This window comes from Anarrhichthys ocellatus, unplaced genomic scaffold (genome assembly GCF_004355925.1).
Source record: "Anarrhichthys ocellatus isolate YVR2014 unplaced genomic scaffold, GSC_Weel_1.0 scaffold11, whole genome shotgun sequence".
NCBI classification, from domain to species: domain Eukaryota; kingdom Metazoa; phylum Chordata; class Actinopteri; order Perciformes; family Anarhichadidae; genus Anarrhichthys; species Anarrhichthys ocellatus.
The window spans coordinates 8,930,719-8,944,625 of NW_022280041.1; the positions used below are offsets into that span (position 1 = coordinate 8,930,719).

Sequence of the window (13,907 nt, forward strand, 5' to 3'; positions counted from 1 at the left end):
GCGACAGCCTCACGCGACAGCCTCACGCGACAGCCTCACGCGACAGCGTCAAAAGGCTAGTGGTCCGGTGATTACAAGCATTACCAAAGCACGACGCTGCTGGTGACTGCTTAGTGTTTAGAAAACTCTTGGATTCTCCATAATTATATTTCCATTCAGACCCCACTGACGGCCATTTCTAGCAGCTTAGAAAGGAACATAAAGGAAAAGAAAAAAAAAAAATGTTAACATAATAAAACAGGTCACACTGATTTGTTTTAGCTTTCATAAACAGTAATATTTAAATAAATAGAAAACATCTGGGATGTTATGTAAAACTGATTAATACATACACCCCTTAAACTCAACTTCCTAGCATACAGCGAGGGTTGTGGGTGCAGTTCTACCTCCGTTTCCAATATTCTAATAAAAGAAACGAGCGCTTTATGATTAAGCAAACAAAGTTAGCTTGTGCAGCCGCCCACATACAATGTGTGCTTAAATATTAGTACGTGCCAAGTAAATATTAAAGAGTCTGAGAGTCTGTTCATTTGCCCAGAGAAGATTGTAAATGCCGTAACTTTATAAATAAAACTGTTGAATTGAATGGTGCTATCTGAATCGCTCGTCTCATTCAGTGGTGATTTAGCGCCGATGGGACGTGGAGGCGGTCTTACCTCTGTTGGCCACCATGACTTTCTTGATTGGTCGATACTCGCTCTGCGGGGCAGAGTGGGAGAAGCGGGGGGAGAGACACGCCCTCCTCACGGCCAGCAGGCCGAGGCCGCCTCGGACCACGGTGTACCTCAACATCCTGAAGGAAGAGAGAGAGAGAATGTTTAAACATAAACAGAGTCTCGATACAACAGCAATAAGTGAAGGGAAGAACTCCTATTGTCTTATAATCTCCATCTAGAAACCATTTGCTACGTGCGGTCTCTCTGATGAAAAAGAAAGATGCTTTCAGGAATATTTTAAAAAGATAATGCTTTGAAAGTGTTGAAACAAGAGGAGTGAGCCTTGTTTACAGAGATTAAATCCACTAAAGCGCCGAGCCCTATTAAGTTGTTGCCGAGGGTTGCGTGTTCCTTTCATGGCATTTTCTTCAAACATTTTAATTGGCGTTCCTGACATTTAGTAGGAATCTTGGATAATTCCAGCTCTCGGGAAGAAAAAGTGTTATGAGGGAAGAATTGTAGAACTGTGGCCCCGACTTCTGTTGATGCGACAGTTTGGGAAAAGACAAAATGTAAATACAATCTAAGGAGAAGTAACTTGGCTCGTGTCAGTTTGCTTATATGATGGCTGGAGAGAATATATTAATATGACTCGACCATATATGACTCAGAAGCCATTAGATGCTGATTAGATGCTGATTATTCGATGATAAAAGGATCAAGTAACACAATTAACATTGTAAAGTAATAAAAATAGCACACAGATTTACAATCGCATAAATCTTGGAATGACAGCTCACAGCTCACGGATCAAAACATCTTCCAAAAAGATTTGATTTCCATAAAAGGAAGGAGGGAGTAAGCCAATCAGCTGCAGCTGCGTCAAATTAAAGACAGCAAGTTCACGGTGCGTTTGTGGTGAGGTTTCTTTCCTCAAATCACAACAATTAAACGGCAACTATAAAGTGGAACAGACTCGCTCGCTGTACATGAATAAATGTTTCATACTGAACAAGATACTCCGAAGTCTGTCTCAGTTGAGAATCTGTTGCCCTCACTTGATTAGAACGACTGCACTCAAACAAAAAGAACCATCCAACTATCCAGCATGACGGAGGCAATGCAACACACAAACAAACTGCACCCAACACTTTGGTTGTGCTTTGATGGCTGCATTCACTCAATAATCACCAAACGCACACAGTCAAATGTAGCCTAGCGCGTGGCTCGTTCACTGTGTGGAGACAGGCAGCTTTACTGGTGCTGGAGCTGTTTGATGGCGAGCCTGCAGAGGTGGAGGCTTCTTCTTCTTCTCTGATGACGAGGCTACACCTCACCGACAGTGCTTTGCTGCCACACTGTGGTCAAACAACAGCAATGCAACCAATGGAGACCACTACCAACTGCAAATGCCACATCCTAGACTAATATAAATTGGACATTAATCTAAAGAGCCTCAGATCACAACAAGTGCTGGCATCTTCTCCAATGTGTTCACGGTAACGTGCACCCAGACAAAAAAAAAAAAGAACTCAATTTCTTTGAGCCAAATGAAGTCTCATTCTGCACAATTACTTCCTGTTTGTTACCCGTGGTTGCAGGGTTTCACTTACAGGTGAATTACCACATGTGTCCTGTATAGATGTAGAGATAATGAACAGCGGTGTCGGTGCTGTACAAACTGTAACAATGACCTACATGAGTGCATTAAAGCTAACAGCATAACTCAATTCACCCGTTTCATGTGTGTGAAGCAGGTTATCTGCTTTAAATCCCCCCAAAAAGGCTCCTATTAATCACCCACTGAAACATGTCTCCCAAAGCGTTTTCAATACCTCACATTGCAAGAGGTGTACAGGTGAAGTTGGGTAAAGAATGTGGACTGACTGTTGAGAAACTAGATCAGCCTGATTGGATGGCAAAGGTAATGTTTTCACTCAAAATGTCCTTTACAGTGAGACCTTTTTAAAATCTAGATTGGTGAGTCTTATATAACGATGTGTGACTTATAGTGACGGAATGAATGAAGAATTAGCTACGGACCAAGAACCTTCAGACAGCCTGATCGCAGTGGAAGCTCAGGCTGAAACAGTATCTTGCATCCACACAAAAGCAACAGCGTCACACTTTGTAACCGATACAGTTTCACAAGGCCTGAATCAGACAGGGAGACAACAGCAGACCGGGAACAAAGGACAGGACAAGGTAGACAGGCAAAAACAGGTCAAATACCACCTGTGTCCTGCATTCAATTCTCTCAAATAAAGCTGAAGCACAGCTTCTTACCAGAGAAGTATACCCGTTCTAAACTGGGGTTGAGTGATATGGTGTCTGATTTAAAGAAAGAACATAGATACACACTGTATTAGCAGGTGAATATGGGGACCAGACTCTTAGTTTTAACAGTCTTAAAGCCCCGATAAAGACAACACTTTTATCTACATATTACAATAACCAAGTGTTCTAGCACATGATGAATGTTGAACAGCTCTACTACAATCAAGCAGAACTCCTCTTTGGGTGTCAAATCCAAACGAGCAATCCTTTAAATCGGTTTATAAAAAAGGTGACATTCTGCAGAAACGCGTCTAATAACAGAAATAGTCACGGCACCAGCATGCATCGAGTTCAGTAATAAATGATTACCAGCATGTAGCATGATGATGGTTCATTTAAGATGTGGCCTGTAATCGAAAATGCTCTTTGATCTCCTCAAAGCTGGGAATCTTCCAGACACTGTGGCCCTGCAGTAGAGATAGACTTGCTGGGCAGTGATGACTCTCACATTCGTAATATGCTGATGTTGTAAACAGCTGATCTAAGGACTGAAAATCCACCCAGAAACAGGAAGTATAGCATTCCTAATGTTCAATGATTGTTGGGGACAAACTTCTAGACAGTGATGCTGTCAAACAGGCGACTTGAAGCGTGACGTAAACTATCGCTACCTTTCTTAATACTACTACTCTGTCCTCAGCATATCCTCTATTTCTCGGTCATTTCTCCATTTTTGAAACCCTTTAACTGTTTTGAAATGTAGCTCACTACCTTCCTTCCTGCTGGTTCATCTCCTTTTGTGTATTTGGAGAATGCTTCAGAAATAAAACTGTTCATCGGGATTTAGCCTTAAAGATAAAGGAACAAAGATAAACCCGCTCCTATCTCGGTCTTCACAATGATGGAAAGTTTTTTTTGTGAGCCACAACAAATGCCCATGTGATCGGTGACACACCCCCATTTGTTGCTGACTCATGGCAAGCACAGTAGCACGGACCACTATGGAAAAAAAGCCAGGACCAAACTCCACTCACGGAGTGCTCACGCTCTCAGATGATCATGTCACCATCAGCATCGCGCACTTTTACTAAAACCAAAATCAATATCACTTGAGTGAAAATGCGATAAAATTCAACTTGCTCAGTGGCTCTGCTTGATAAAGCAGGAATGAACAGTATGTTATCACGCCCCACATTTCTACAGTCAGTAAACGATAGTAGTAATAGCAATTGCCGCCTCAACGACAGTAGCTTTATTATGTAGTGCTGAGCAGATACAACTCTATCAGTCATCGTCTTTTAACCCCAATATGATCTGATTGGACCGATCCAACACAGAATCATGCCAATCATCAACTGGTACATTTTCATTCACAAATCGAAATTAATATCGCAGTTCGTCTGATTGTAAAGCACTTGTTTTATGTAACGAGCATCAAGACTTCCTAAGCAGAGATATTTGTGAAGTAATATCTATCTGATATGTTAAGGCCAGAACCCTGCGTTTCCCTAGCAAGACGTTCCAAAGGGTCCCTATTACCTGTGACACAGGAATGTGACCTTTGTGTTTGAGCGAGTCTAAAAGAGGATAAACAGGGTGAGACGGGTTGTCTTCTTTATCAGATACCAACGACCCATCCCAGTTGAAACCAGCACATTGAAATCAATGATTTACCTCATACCACAAAAAGGTACCAAAACATCTCTTCTGAGTTATGTCGCCGTGATCATGGAGCACCGCAGCTCCGTCCGCCTCCCAGGAAACAGAAACAATTCAAACCAGGGGGCAGAAGTCCGGCCCAAGTTATTCAGCAACAGCATTTAGTTACACAACACAGCAACATCTGGAGGCTTAAAACCAGCTGCAGACCCCGCATTGTTGTTAACGTTTAGGTATGAACCTCAAGTAGAGGCACACTTAATGTAAATTATGTTCGGGGCTTGGCTGTTTCTCAACAAGTTGCTATTGGAATCGTTGCGCAACAAACCACACTGACTATCTCCGTTACAGGCAGAGCACTGTGAAAAAGTTAAACTAAACTTCAGTGTACGACCTCTCTCCCTGTCTCAATCCTGACCATCGCTTTCAGAGCTGCTGCAACACAAAACAAGGACTGAATTAAATTATAGTTGGGTAGACGTTTTATGCCAAATTCTCTCTCTCTCTCTCCCTCTCTCTCTCTCTGCTGTCCTGTCTCTAAATCTCTCCCTGACACACACAAGAAGTGTCCTCACAGGAAAGTTCCGAAATAACCAAAACCGTGCTCAGCCTTCAGTGTATATCTGTCTGACACACATGCACTCGCGCGTGCACACATCAGACCGTCCTCAATCTCCACCTAAAGGCCATAGGTCACTGAGACCAGCCTGTGTGTTGGGAGGCTTCAAAGAACAGAGGCGACTCTGGTTCACACATTAACCTGGAGATCAAAGTTTCATTCTGACACGCGCGGCCGCCAATGTTGTGACACAAAAAACACACACAGCTCCCGCATTCACTTTGCCTTGATTGACTGATCTCGGGGCAAATCAATACACCGGCAATGGAGGATCTAGCTTTTTCATTCTTTGCACCAAACGACGAGCATGAGATGACACTTTCTCTATGACTAAGGGGTGAGTATTACTGTGCAACACCCTCTTGAAAACACAGGACTGCCAAGAAGTTAAGATAAATGGACTTTGATATTTTGTCGAAGTAGCCCCTTCCCCGTTGATGTCCCCTGCATCGTGTACTATAAAGGGTAGGAAGCACACTGCTTTTCTAGAGATTTCTGTCACTTTAAAGTTAATTCCTGGGATAACTGACATTCCTTTCCTCGAGTCCGGCATTAAAACTAGAGCTGGGAGAGTCTTGCCCAGCGCCAAACTGCAGGAGAACAAATCGCTTTAAAAGCAAGTGAATTCTCTTGTATGACAGGGCATTTTTACTGTATCAACATATAATTTTAGGTGAGGTAAGAATACAGAGCATGGCTCGCGGGTAAACAACATTACTCCACTAAGCCGAGGACTAAGCTAATTATAGTGTTTCATCAAACACTACCGTCGCTAACCTCCATCACTGTCCTTACACTCACTGCAGCCAAACAGCATCATTCCTTCTGTGCTAATTGCAATAATTTCCAGTGAGTTGTCATCGAAATGTAAACAAACCAAACAGGAGATCAGCAAAGATCAGCTTCTGTCCTCCTTGAAGTTCCTATAAGATGAATAAAGTCCCTCCGAGACTATGCAACAATAGACTGAGTAAAGTAGTACAACCCAGACTGTCAGAAACTAGAAACCTGAAGTCATTCCTTGCACGGAAGAGTGCAGGAATTCCGTTTGGGTTGCCAATTATCAACAGCAGGACATGCTCAAATAGCAGGAACAAGGTTCCCGTGGCTGACGGCGGTTGTGTAGACAAAATCAAAAGCTTGTGACTGGACTAAAAAGTGGGAGCGGCGGCACAAAGGTTAGAACGTCGAGCTCGTGGAAAGGTAGATCGGATTCACAAGCAGTCTGGGAAACTCTGCTGAAAAGACCAAAACAAGAAATACTATAAAAGGACCTGGAAAATTACCATTTGTTACTGCAACAAATTTCCTTAAATCATTAACCATTCAAAAGATATTTCCCTGTTTTCACACGTTTCAACTCTCTCAATAGAAATAAACAGAAGCTGTTACTCATTTGAACATCGCAACGTCAGCAAATGTAAAAAAAAAAAAAAAAGAACTGTAACAAAGTACAAGTTGTGGTACATTAGCATCTGTGCACTGTTGCTATAATTTGTTCACCTCAGTGATGGCCGCTGGAACAAAGTTGCTTTTATAGCGCTTTGTTCTACACCGAGGGACTATACACCTCCGTCTAGAAGGAAGAAGCTGAGATTCCCACCCTGTGCAAAGGGTGGGAGTCGTCCTTTGAAATGGAGCCGGTTATCCGTTGTAACCGTCTGGTGCAGGGACTCGAGGTTAAGCTGTGACTCACCAATCAGCCTGCTAGACCATTTAACAATTTGATACAGAGTGTTTCTGTTCAGCTACATCTTGCTCTTGACTCTCACTGTCACTCAGCCGCTTTACCAGCTGAGTCAACAAGACGCTCCAGTCTTCTGCTGCTTCAGGCCGCTCCTTTAGGATAGAACATGTCGGATAAACACAAGATTTCAGCCTAGACCCTCTTTCACATCTTTACTGGTATAATAGAAACCAGGAAATGATTTAACATGTTATCTTTGTGATGGACATTTCCTTATCTTTTTTTGTGATTCATATAAAGATTCTCTGCTCTTGTAAAAGGAGAAAGTTCTTGATCAGAGAGCTTTAGAGGATCTGGGTGAGAGGGCAATGTCCCATAAAACCCTTCAACCAGCCTACAGGCTACATTTAGCCAAACGGTACTTCCTCTGTAAAAGGGAACGCTTAAAATGTCAATTGTTAATTAAAAAGCTTGCTTTGGATTCACCTTTCGTCTGTGAAAACTTTGGCTCTCTGTATAACTGGAGGTTACCAGGAGGGGTCATGTGTAGCTGATTTTGAACACTTGGACATTTCTTGTACATGCTGCAGTTCTTGTGCGCTAATGTGGGTGAGGGGCTGCAAAGAGCACGAGAGCTTCTCAAGTGACATATTACTACCAGACCCTCTTTAACCTCACGAAACCTTGAGAGAAGACGCAGCTGAAGGACCGTTTCATGTAATGGAGAAGTCTTTTTATTTATGCCTGCAAGCACAGATGCACTGCTGGCAGTATCCTTCACCTAAACTTGAGCAAAAATAATCTTGGTGTCGGGCCCTTTAGAGGGTCATTTGTAAAGTTAAAGTGCCGTGGACACAGCTATTCATTCTCACCACTGGTGTTTAACACCTGCCTCCCTGTCTGACAGATTCATTGCTGAATTCTTGCACCACTCATCAGATATTTGTTGGATGGTGGCCTGGAAGTATGAAAAGGAGAAGGTCCAGTGTTTCCCAGGACGCATTCATTATTTTCTCACTCCTCAACAAGCGATCAGGTAAACCAATTAGCCAACGGCCCTGAGGGACCAGAAAATGCTGAGAGGGTAAGGCAAGTGCACATCCAAATATCTATCCGACAACTGGAAGGGGGCTGAAATAAATTGACACACAAATGCCATCTTTAGAGATTTATGATGTGAGGTGTAAGTTCATGCAAAAGGGAGCCGTGACACCTCTGTATCATTGTTATAAAACTATGATGGGTGTGTCCCAGTTGCCTTGAGCCTTTTCAGTCTATTACCTTGGCACTACTGCAACAAGTAATAACATCAAGGTGAATGAGTGAACGGCACACGTCCATCAAGCCCTCAAGGCCGCTACAGTCACTTTAAGAGAGCAGACTACAGCGTTGTTCTACCTGCCGATCACATCCGTGCTGTAGGATTAATGTAAAACCGTGAATAACATGTCCTTTGCTTGATCACTACAGCGCTCCCACTGGGCCTCCCCCTGCTCTGTGATGGGACAAACTGTACAGTTGAATGATTCCGACACAACAAACACACACACACACGGGTTCAAAGGTGAAGATTGAATCTCTGCAACACAGAAAACCTGTGGGGGGAAATCAGGCCATTGCACACTCAGCTACAAGCTCCTTGGGTGCATCTTACAAGAAAACAAAGCCCGTTCTGCAAAGTACAAGTTCCAACATGTAAACAGACATTTCATGCCCTTCTATAAAAAGCAGTAGTGTTGGTCCTATCACGTGGGCCTTCTACTCTCTTCAATGCCAGGATTTCCATGTAAATAGGAGCCCCATTTCATTTTACCTCACCATCCATATTAAAGTTATTAAAAGTAGCAGTGGGTAAACCGTGACAGAAGCAGCCATTGCTGCATGTGTTGCAATGCTGCAAACTCACACTAATACAAAAGTACATTGAAAAGTTTTACGAGTGACCTCCTTCAGCAACCTGAGAGCCTTGTGGCCCCACTTATACATTCTGCTATGATTAGTAACAAAGTTGCACGTGTGCACAATGTAGCTAAATAAGCTACTTTCTAAACAAGTTCTCCATGCACACAATGTTGCAAACGTCTCTCTGTAGCTGCTGTGACAGGACTGACCACGCTAACGCAACATCTTTCAGCATGCACGTTGACAGACAGACACAAGCAAGGGTACGCGTGTAGCCGTTCACACACTCCCGGAAGAAAAGGGTTTGTCTTTCAAATGCACTCAATGACAGCCACACGCATACATACAGGACTCGTACGCGCACACACACGCGCGTTACCCATCAGTACTCACATGCTGGTGCTCTGTCTGTGTCAGTAAATGATGTGAATCCGCTGTCAAGTAGCCGGACACCGAATGTAAACAGTCGAGTATCGTAGTGTTTGTGTGTGCGTTTGCTAACGCGACACACACACGGACACGCTGCTGCTCCGAAGAGAGAGATAGGGGAGTTTATATATACACAAACACTTGCGCACGCACACACACACAAGCACACGGAGTGACTTCGGGACGGCCGAGCGCACGCTGTCACGCACACACTCTCGCTCAGTCCCTCATATGTTGCAAAGGCGCTAGGACTCTGAAGCTAGTTGCTAACTTAGCTAGCAGCTGGCGCCGTCTGTCTCCGTCTGCTGGATATGGAAGTCTTCTACTGCGCCTGCCTCATACTCCCTAGTAATCTTTCTCTCTCTCTCACTCACACACACACACACACATAAGCCTTCATCCCTCTCCTTGACATGACGCAATCAGGCACGCCCCTTCTGCTCTCAGCCAATCACAGAAGAGAGCATGACAGCGCGCATCGAGCGGCAGTATTTAAAGAGCTCGAGACCAACATAACCCCATTTAGGGCAAACTGGTTTAACATTTATTAGATACACACTAATTACTTTTTAGATATCCATAATAGCTGTTATATTCTGTTATGCAAAATTGTATTATGTGTCTCTAATATGGTAATTAAAGATATCCACATTCTTACTAGTAGATATTGTATTTCAAGATATCTACAAACTCACATTTCAGATATGATTTTGACAGCTAGGTAAGCACAGGTGTGAATATTTTCATTTCATAGCAAAAAAGCGCTACCCAGGTGCTAGCTACCTGCCCAGTGTGAAAGAAAGACACAGTAAGCGACTGGCTGGTGCATTTAGCAGCTAAAATACCTTTTGTTTTGGGAGACCAAATTAGAGCAAAAAGGACAGTGAACATTGGACTTACATTCCCCAGGTGGCCAGAAACAGGACTCCAAATGAATGGCGATGTTGTTCAGTATTGTGTGGGTAAATATAATGTGTGGAAATATGAAATATGAGTATGTATGAAAACTGGTTTGCTAACAAAATCAACTTAAAAGGTGATAATGTGTCACCGGTGTGTTAACAGCTCACGCTGCCCTCAGAGTCAGTTATTCCAGATGTGATGGATGAGACATCATTGAAAGGTGCAATATGGGAATGAGAGAGTTGATGAAGCAGCAAATAACTATTAGCTATGTAAAGACATAGTGGAGTAATGTCTATCTGAGCAGAGAATGAAGTCACTCTCGCTCTGTGTGTGTTGTATTCCAACCTTCTCCTTGCATTATTGACATAGCTGCACTGGCTGTGTGTGCTTTTAGTGCCTGTTATTGCATGAAAGCATGCCCTACTGCCCCACCGCAACACTGCGATCCTTCAGCGATTACAGCTGATAATGCCATCCCAACTGATGCACTGTCAGCACTGTTAGCACTGTTAGCTGAGAGCCGCCGGCTCAGCTGTCGCCATGTTGAGAGCCATTGAGAGGCAACTGAAATGCTCCCAATCTGGTAAACAGCACCATCAATAGTGTAGGTCGTGCTTTTGCTTTTTATGTTATGACGAGTCAAAATGTCTGCTGTCAACTGATATTGATTAGTGGGGGAAAGGAGGCAGTGTTAATTTCAATCCATTGCTAAATAGTGATTATTTTAGTCAGTGCATATCAGGTCAGTTGAACATGCACAATTGTGGAACAGAAAAGCATGCAGTTCAACACAAGAAGGATACATTTAACACTACTAGATTAAGAATGGATTAATATCTACTTGGGGTTCATAAAACTAGATTTGTTGAGTTCTTCCTTTTCTCCGCAACCTACATCAGAATAACCGATATGAACTTAATCCTAAACATTTATCCTGGATTGTGTAAACTCTTCAACAAGAGACTTAAAGTGAAACGCACTGAAAAGAAGAGAGGAAAAGTGAGTAGTTAAAGTGTGGAGCACAGCGTGAAAGAAAGAAAAAAAACTGGTGCAGGGAACAGCTGAAAAGGACAGGATTTGATTACAGGCTCTTAAAATGGTTCTTTGTAGTCCTGCTTTGTAAAGTGCACAATAGACAACTATACTTTCATCCGATCCTAACCTGCAAATAAGCACTCGATCCTTCCCTAATTTAAAGGGGAAACACACCCTATTACACCGTATTATTATTGTGATAATTCAGTGAAAAAAACGACAGTTAAGCCAGAAAGAAATTTGCACATCCTGAAGCTGGAAAACAAAATGATTGTTTCTCAACTCTTGTTTGTTCACTTTACGCATCCATATAACAGAGTCTGTGTCAATGACAGTCCTAAGAGGACGCGTTCGAAATCAACCAGACAGTCGGTGATGTATTTAAAATAGACAGTTGGACACACAGACCTAATCTTAGTTGCAGTATTGGGATTGCTGCTCAGTTCAAATGCCCTATGATTTGTCCTCACTTTGACCTATTTATTTTTCCGATTACCTCACACTCGCTCTCTCAGTGAAGTTTAATCATGCTGCTCTCTCTCCTTCTCTGCCGCTTACACTCCTCGTCTCTCTCAGGCGGTCTCTTAAAGGTTGTGATTAATGCCATGCTCTCATAGTTTCTCACATACCTCCTTTAGAAGCAAAAATTGTGCTCTCAGTCGTGCCAAGTGGGCCAACCACTGTGTGCAAGTGTCCCATCACCAGTGCTGGTGCGTAGCTAGGCCACACGGGACCTAGCTCATAAGAATTTTTATGGGGCTCCTTCCTCACATAACAGACTCTCAGTATTAAATCCGATGTCATTTTACATACTTAAAAGGGTGCACAAATGTCAGAGGGTGTTTGGTGGGGGTCAACATTTACCATCCAAGTGACCTTTAACTTCCTCCAGGGACCTGTAGGACCTGTAGACACTGATTTCTAGCATGCTAATTTAGCATTTTATGCCTGTTCCTCAATAAAAAATATTGCATGTTTGCATATAAAACAAAAGCTAAGACACAATGATACAATGTTTATCAGTGCCTGACCTAGTATGCAAATAAGCTGAGAGCATAAATGCTACTGCATGTACCAACCTATGAGTGCACATACTTACATATTACATATTAGGCCTTGCATAGCTTTTGCAGATGCTTTTTCACCCCACAAGACATCAAGAGTCAGCAGCAGAGGCATAGTGAATTCACTTTATAGTTCCAGGTTTCCCATAATAATGCAAGGGCTGTGCCAACTATAACATAACAGAGCCCAACCTCCAACTGTGTCAATGACAGCAGTGGGCCTCCATGTACAGTATCTCACGAGTGATGAAAACCTCTTTCACACATTCATTTGTCAAAAGAAGGGCAAAGCAAGTTCTCATACTTTCTTCTCCGGGAGATGAAGTCCTGACATCTAAAAGTAAAAAGGGAGTGAATCATTATGTCAAGGTTCACAGTAATTTCATGTCACTCTGAATTGCTTTCTTTTACAGTTCCACGAGTTCAGCAGTTCTGCTTAGTGTCGCTAAATGACAGCCGGTTTGTACTCTGAGCACTCTTGACATAGTTGGCTACTTCTCAGTGAGATAAGGACAATCGTGTTGCTAGCCTCTGATGTGTGCATTAATGTGCCAAAAGACAACATTCCTGCAATTGTACATGCAGTGTAGTATTAGGAAGGAATGAGATAATATATTGGATAAGAATGTACAGTAGTCATTGTCAACAATACTTCCCCTAATAACGGAAAAATGTGCTGATTTATTAGTATGGCATTCCTAAGCGTCATACCCTTGTCTCGACAGTGGAATGAATGAAAAAGCTGTTTTTGTTTAGTGGGACCACTCTTGCCTCTGGGGAAAAAAAAGGAAAAGCAGCAAATGAGAGAAAGAGGGGGGGATGGGCTCTGGTGCAGGGCATGAGCTCAGTGAACTGGCAAAGAGCTGCTCAGCATGAATAGGTGAATGGCCACTGCTCAGTAACGTCTCTGTTTATTCTCTGTCCGTTCCCCCCTTTCCCTTACCCCCATTGGTCTGGTCTTCCACTCCCCCTTTATCTACACGCTTGTGCTCGCTGAAAAAAGCCCAATATTCAGGACCGTTGCTGGCTGCCAAAAGAGCAGAAAGACTTTCCGACTAAAGCGTGAAAACAAGAATGCCACAGCTCATCATACCTCTGGGAAGTTAAAACTACTGAAACAGGAGCATGTGGACCCCAGAGCAAGAACAGACGACAAATCTGACACTCTTTGAGCACGTATGTCATCTCGACACGCCTCATGCTCTATATTTAAAACAATCAGAAAAAAACCGAGTGTCGGACAGAGAAAAGAGGGCAGACAAACTGTGCCAGACATGGTGGACTTTTGTCAAGGAGAGGAACCATTTATAGGTCATTGTGAACTTTTATCAGGGACGTGCATACACACAAATGCATAAAACAGTCAAACACATATCAATGGATCTGTTTACTTACAGGTTTACTTTAAAAAAGAAAAAAAGGATACCTTGAAGGCCATGTGGCACATTATATGAGCATGAACAAAGAGACGTACATACTACACACACATCCATACAAACACTGTTATCGCTATCACAGTGGCAGTAACACCCATAAAGATACCGGACCAAAGAATACGCACCGCCTTGAGAATTGCACCTCAGGATGCTGTTTATGCATCTTTTGGAATTTTTATGTTTGTTTCTGGTTGTTTTTTTTGTCAACACAAATCATCCTTAAGTGTGCTTTTGTTT

The 13,907-nt window shown here is 42.8% G+C and overlaps 1 protein-coding gene across 3 annotated transcripts in view; it reads right to left on the reverse strand.

Moving 5' to 3' along the window:
- pcxb (pyruvate carboxylase b) overlaps positions 1-9,609 on the reverse strand; it is a 268,431-nt gene extending 258,822 nt beyond the window's left edge. The window contains exons 1-2 of one of the 3 annotated variants that reach the window (XM_031851254.1): positions 9,194-9,609; positions 657-793 (exon numbers count right to left, since the gene is read on the reverse strand). In XM_031851254.1, the coding sequence (XP_031707114.1) occupies positions 657-793; positions 9,194-9,195 (139 nt within the window). In that variant the 5' untranslated portion in view covers positions 9,196-9,609. Of the gene's footprint in view, positions 1-656; positions 794-6,088; positions 8,200-9,193 lie in introns of those variants that run through there. The other 2 variants (XM_031851256.1, XM_031851255.1) reach the window with 2 other exon arrangements.
- Positions 9,610-13,907: the final 4,298 nt, after the last annotated feature.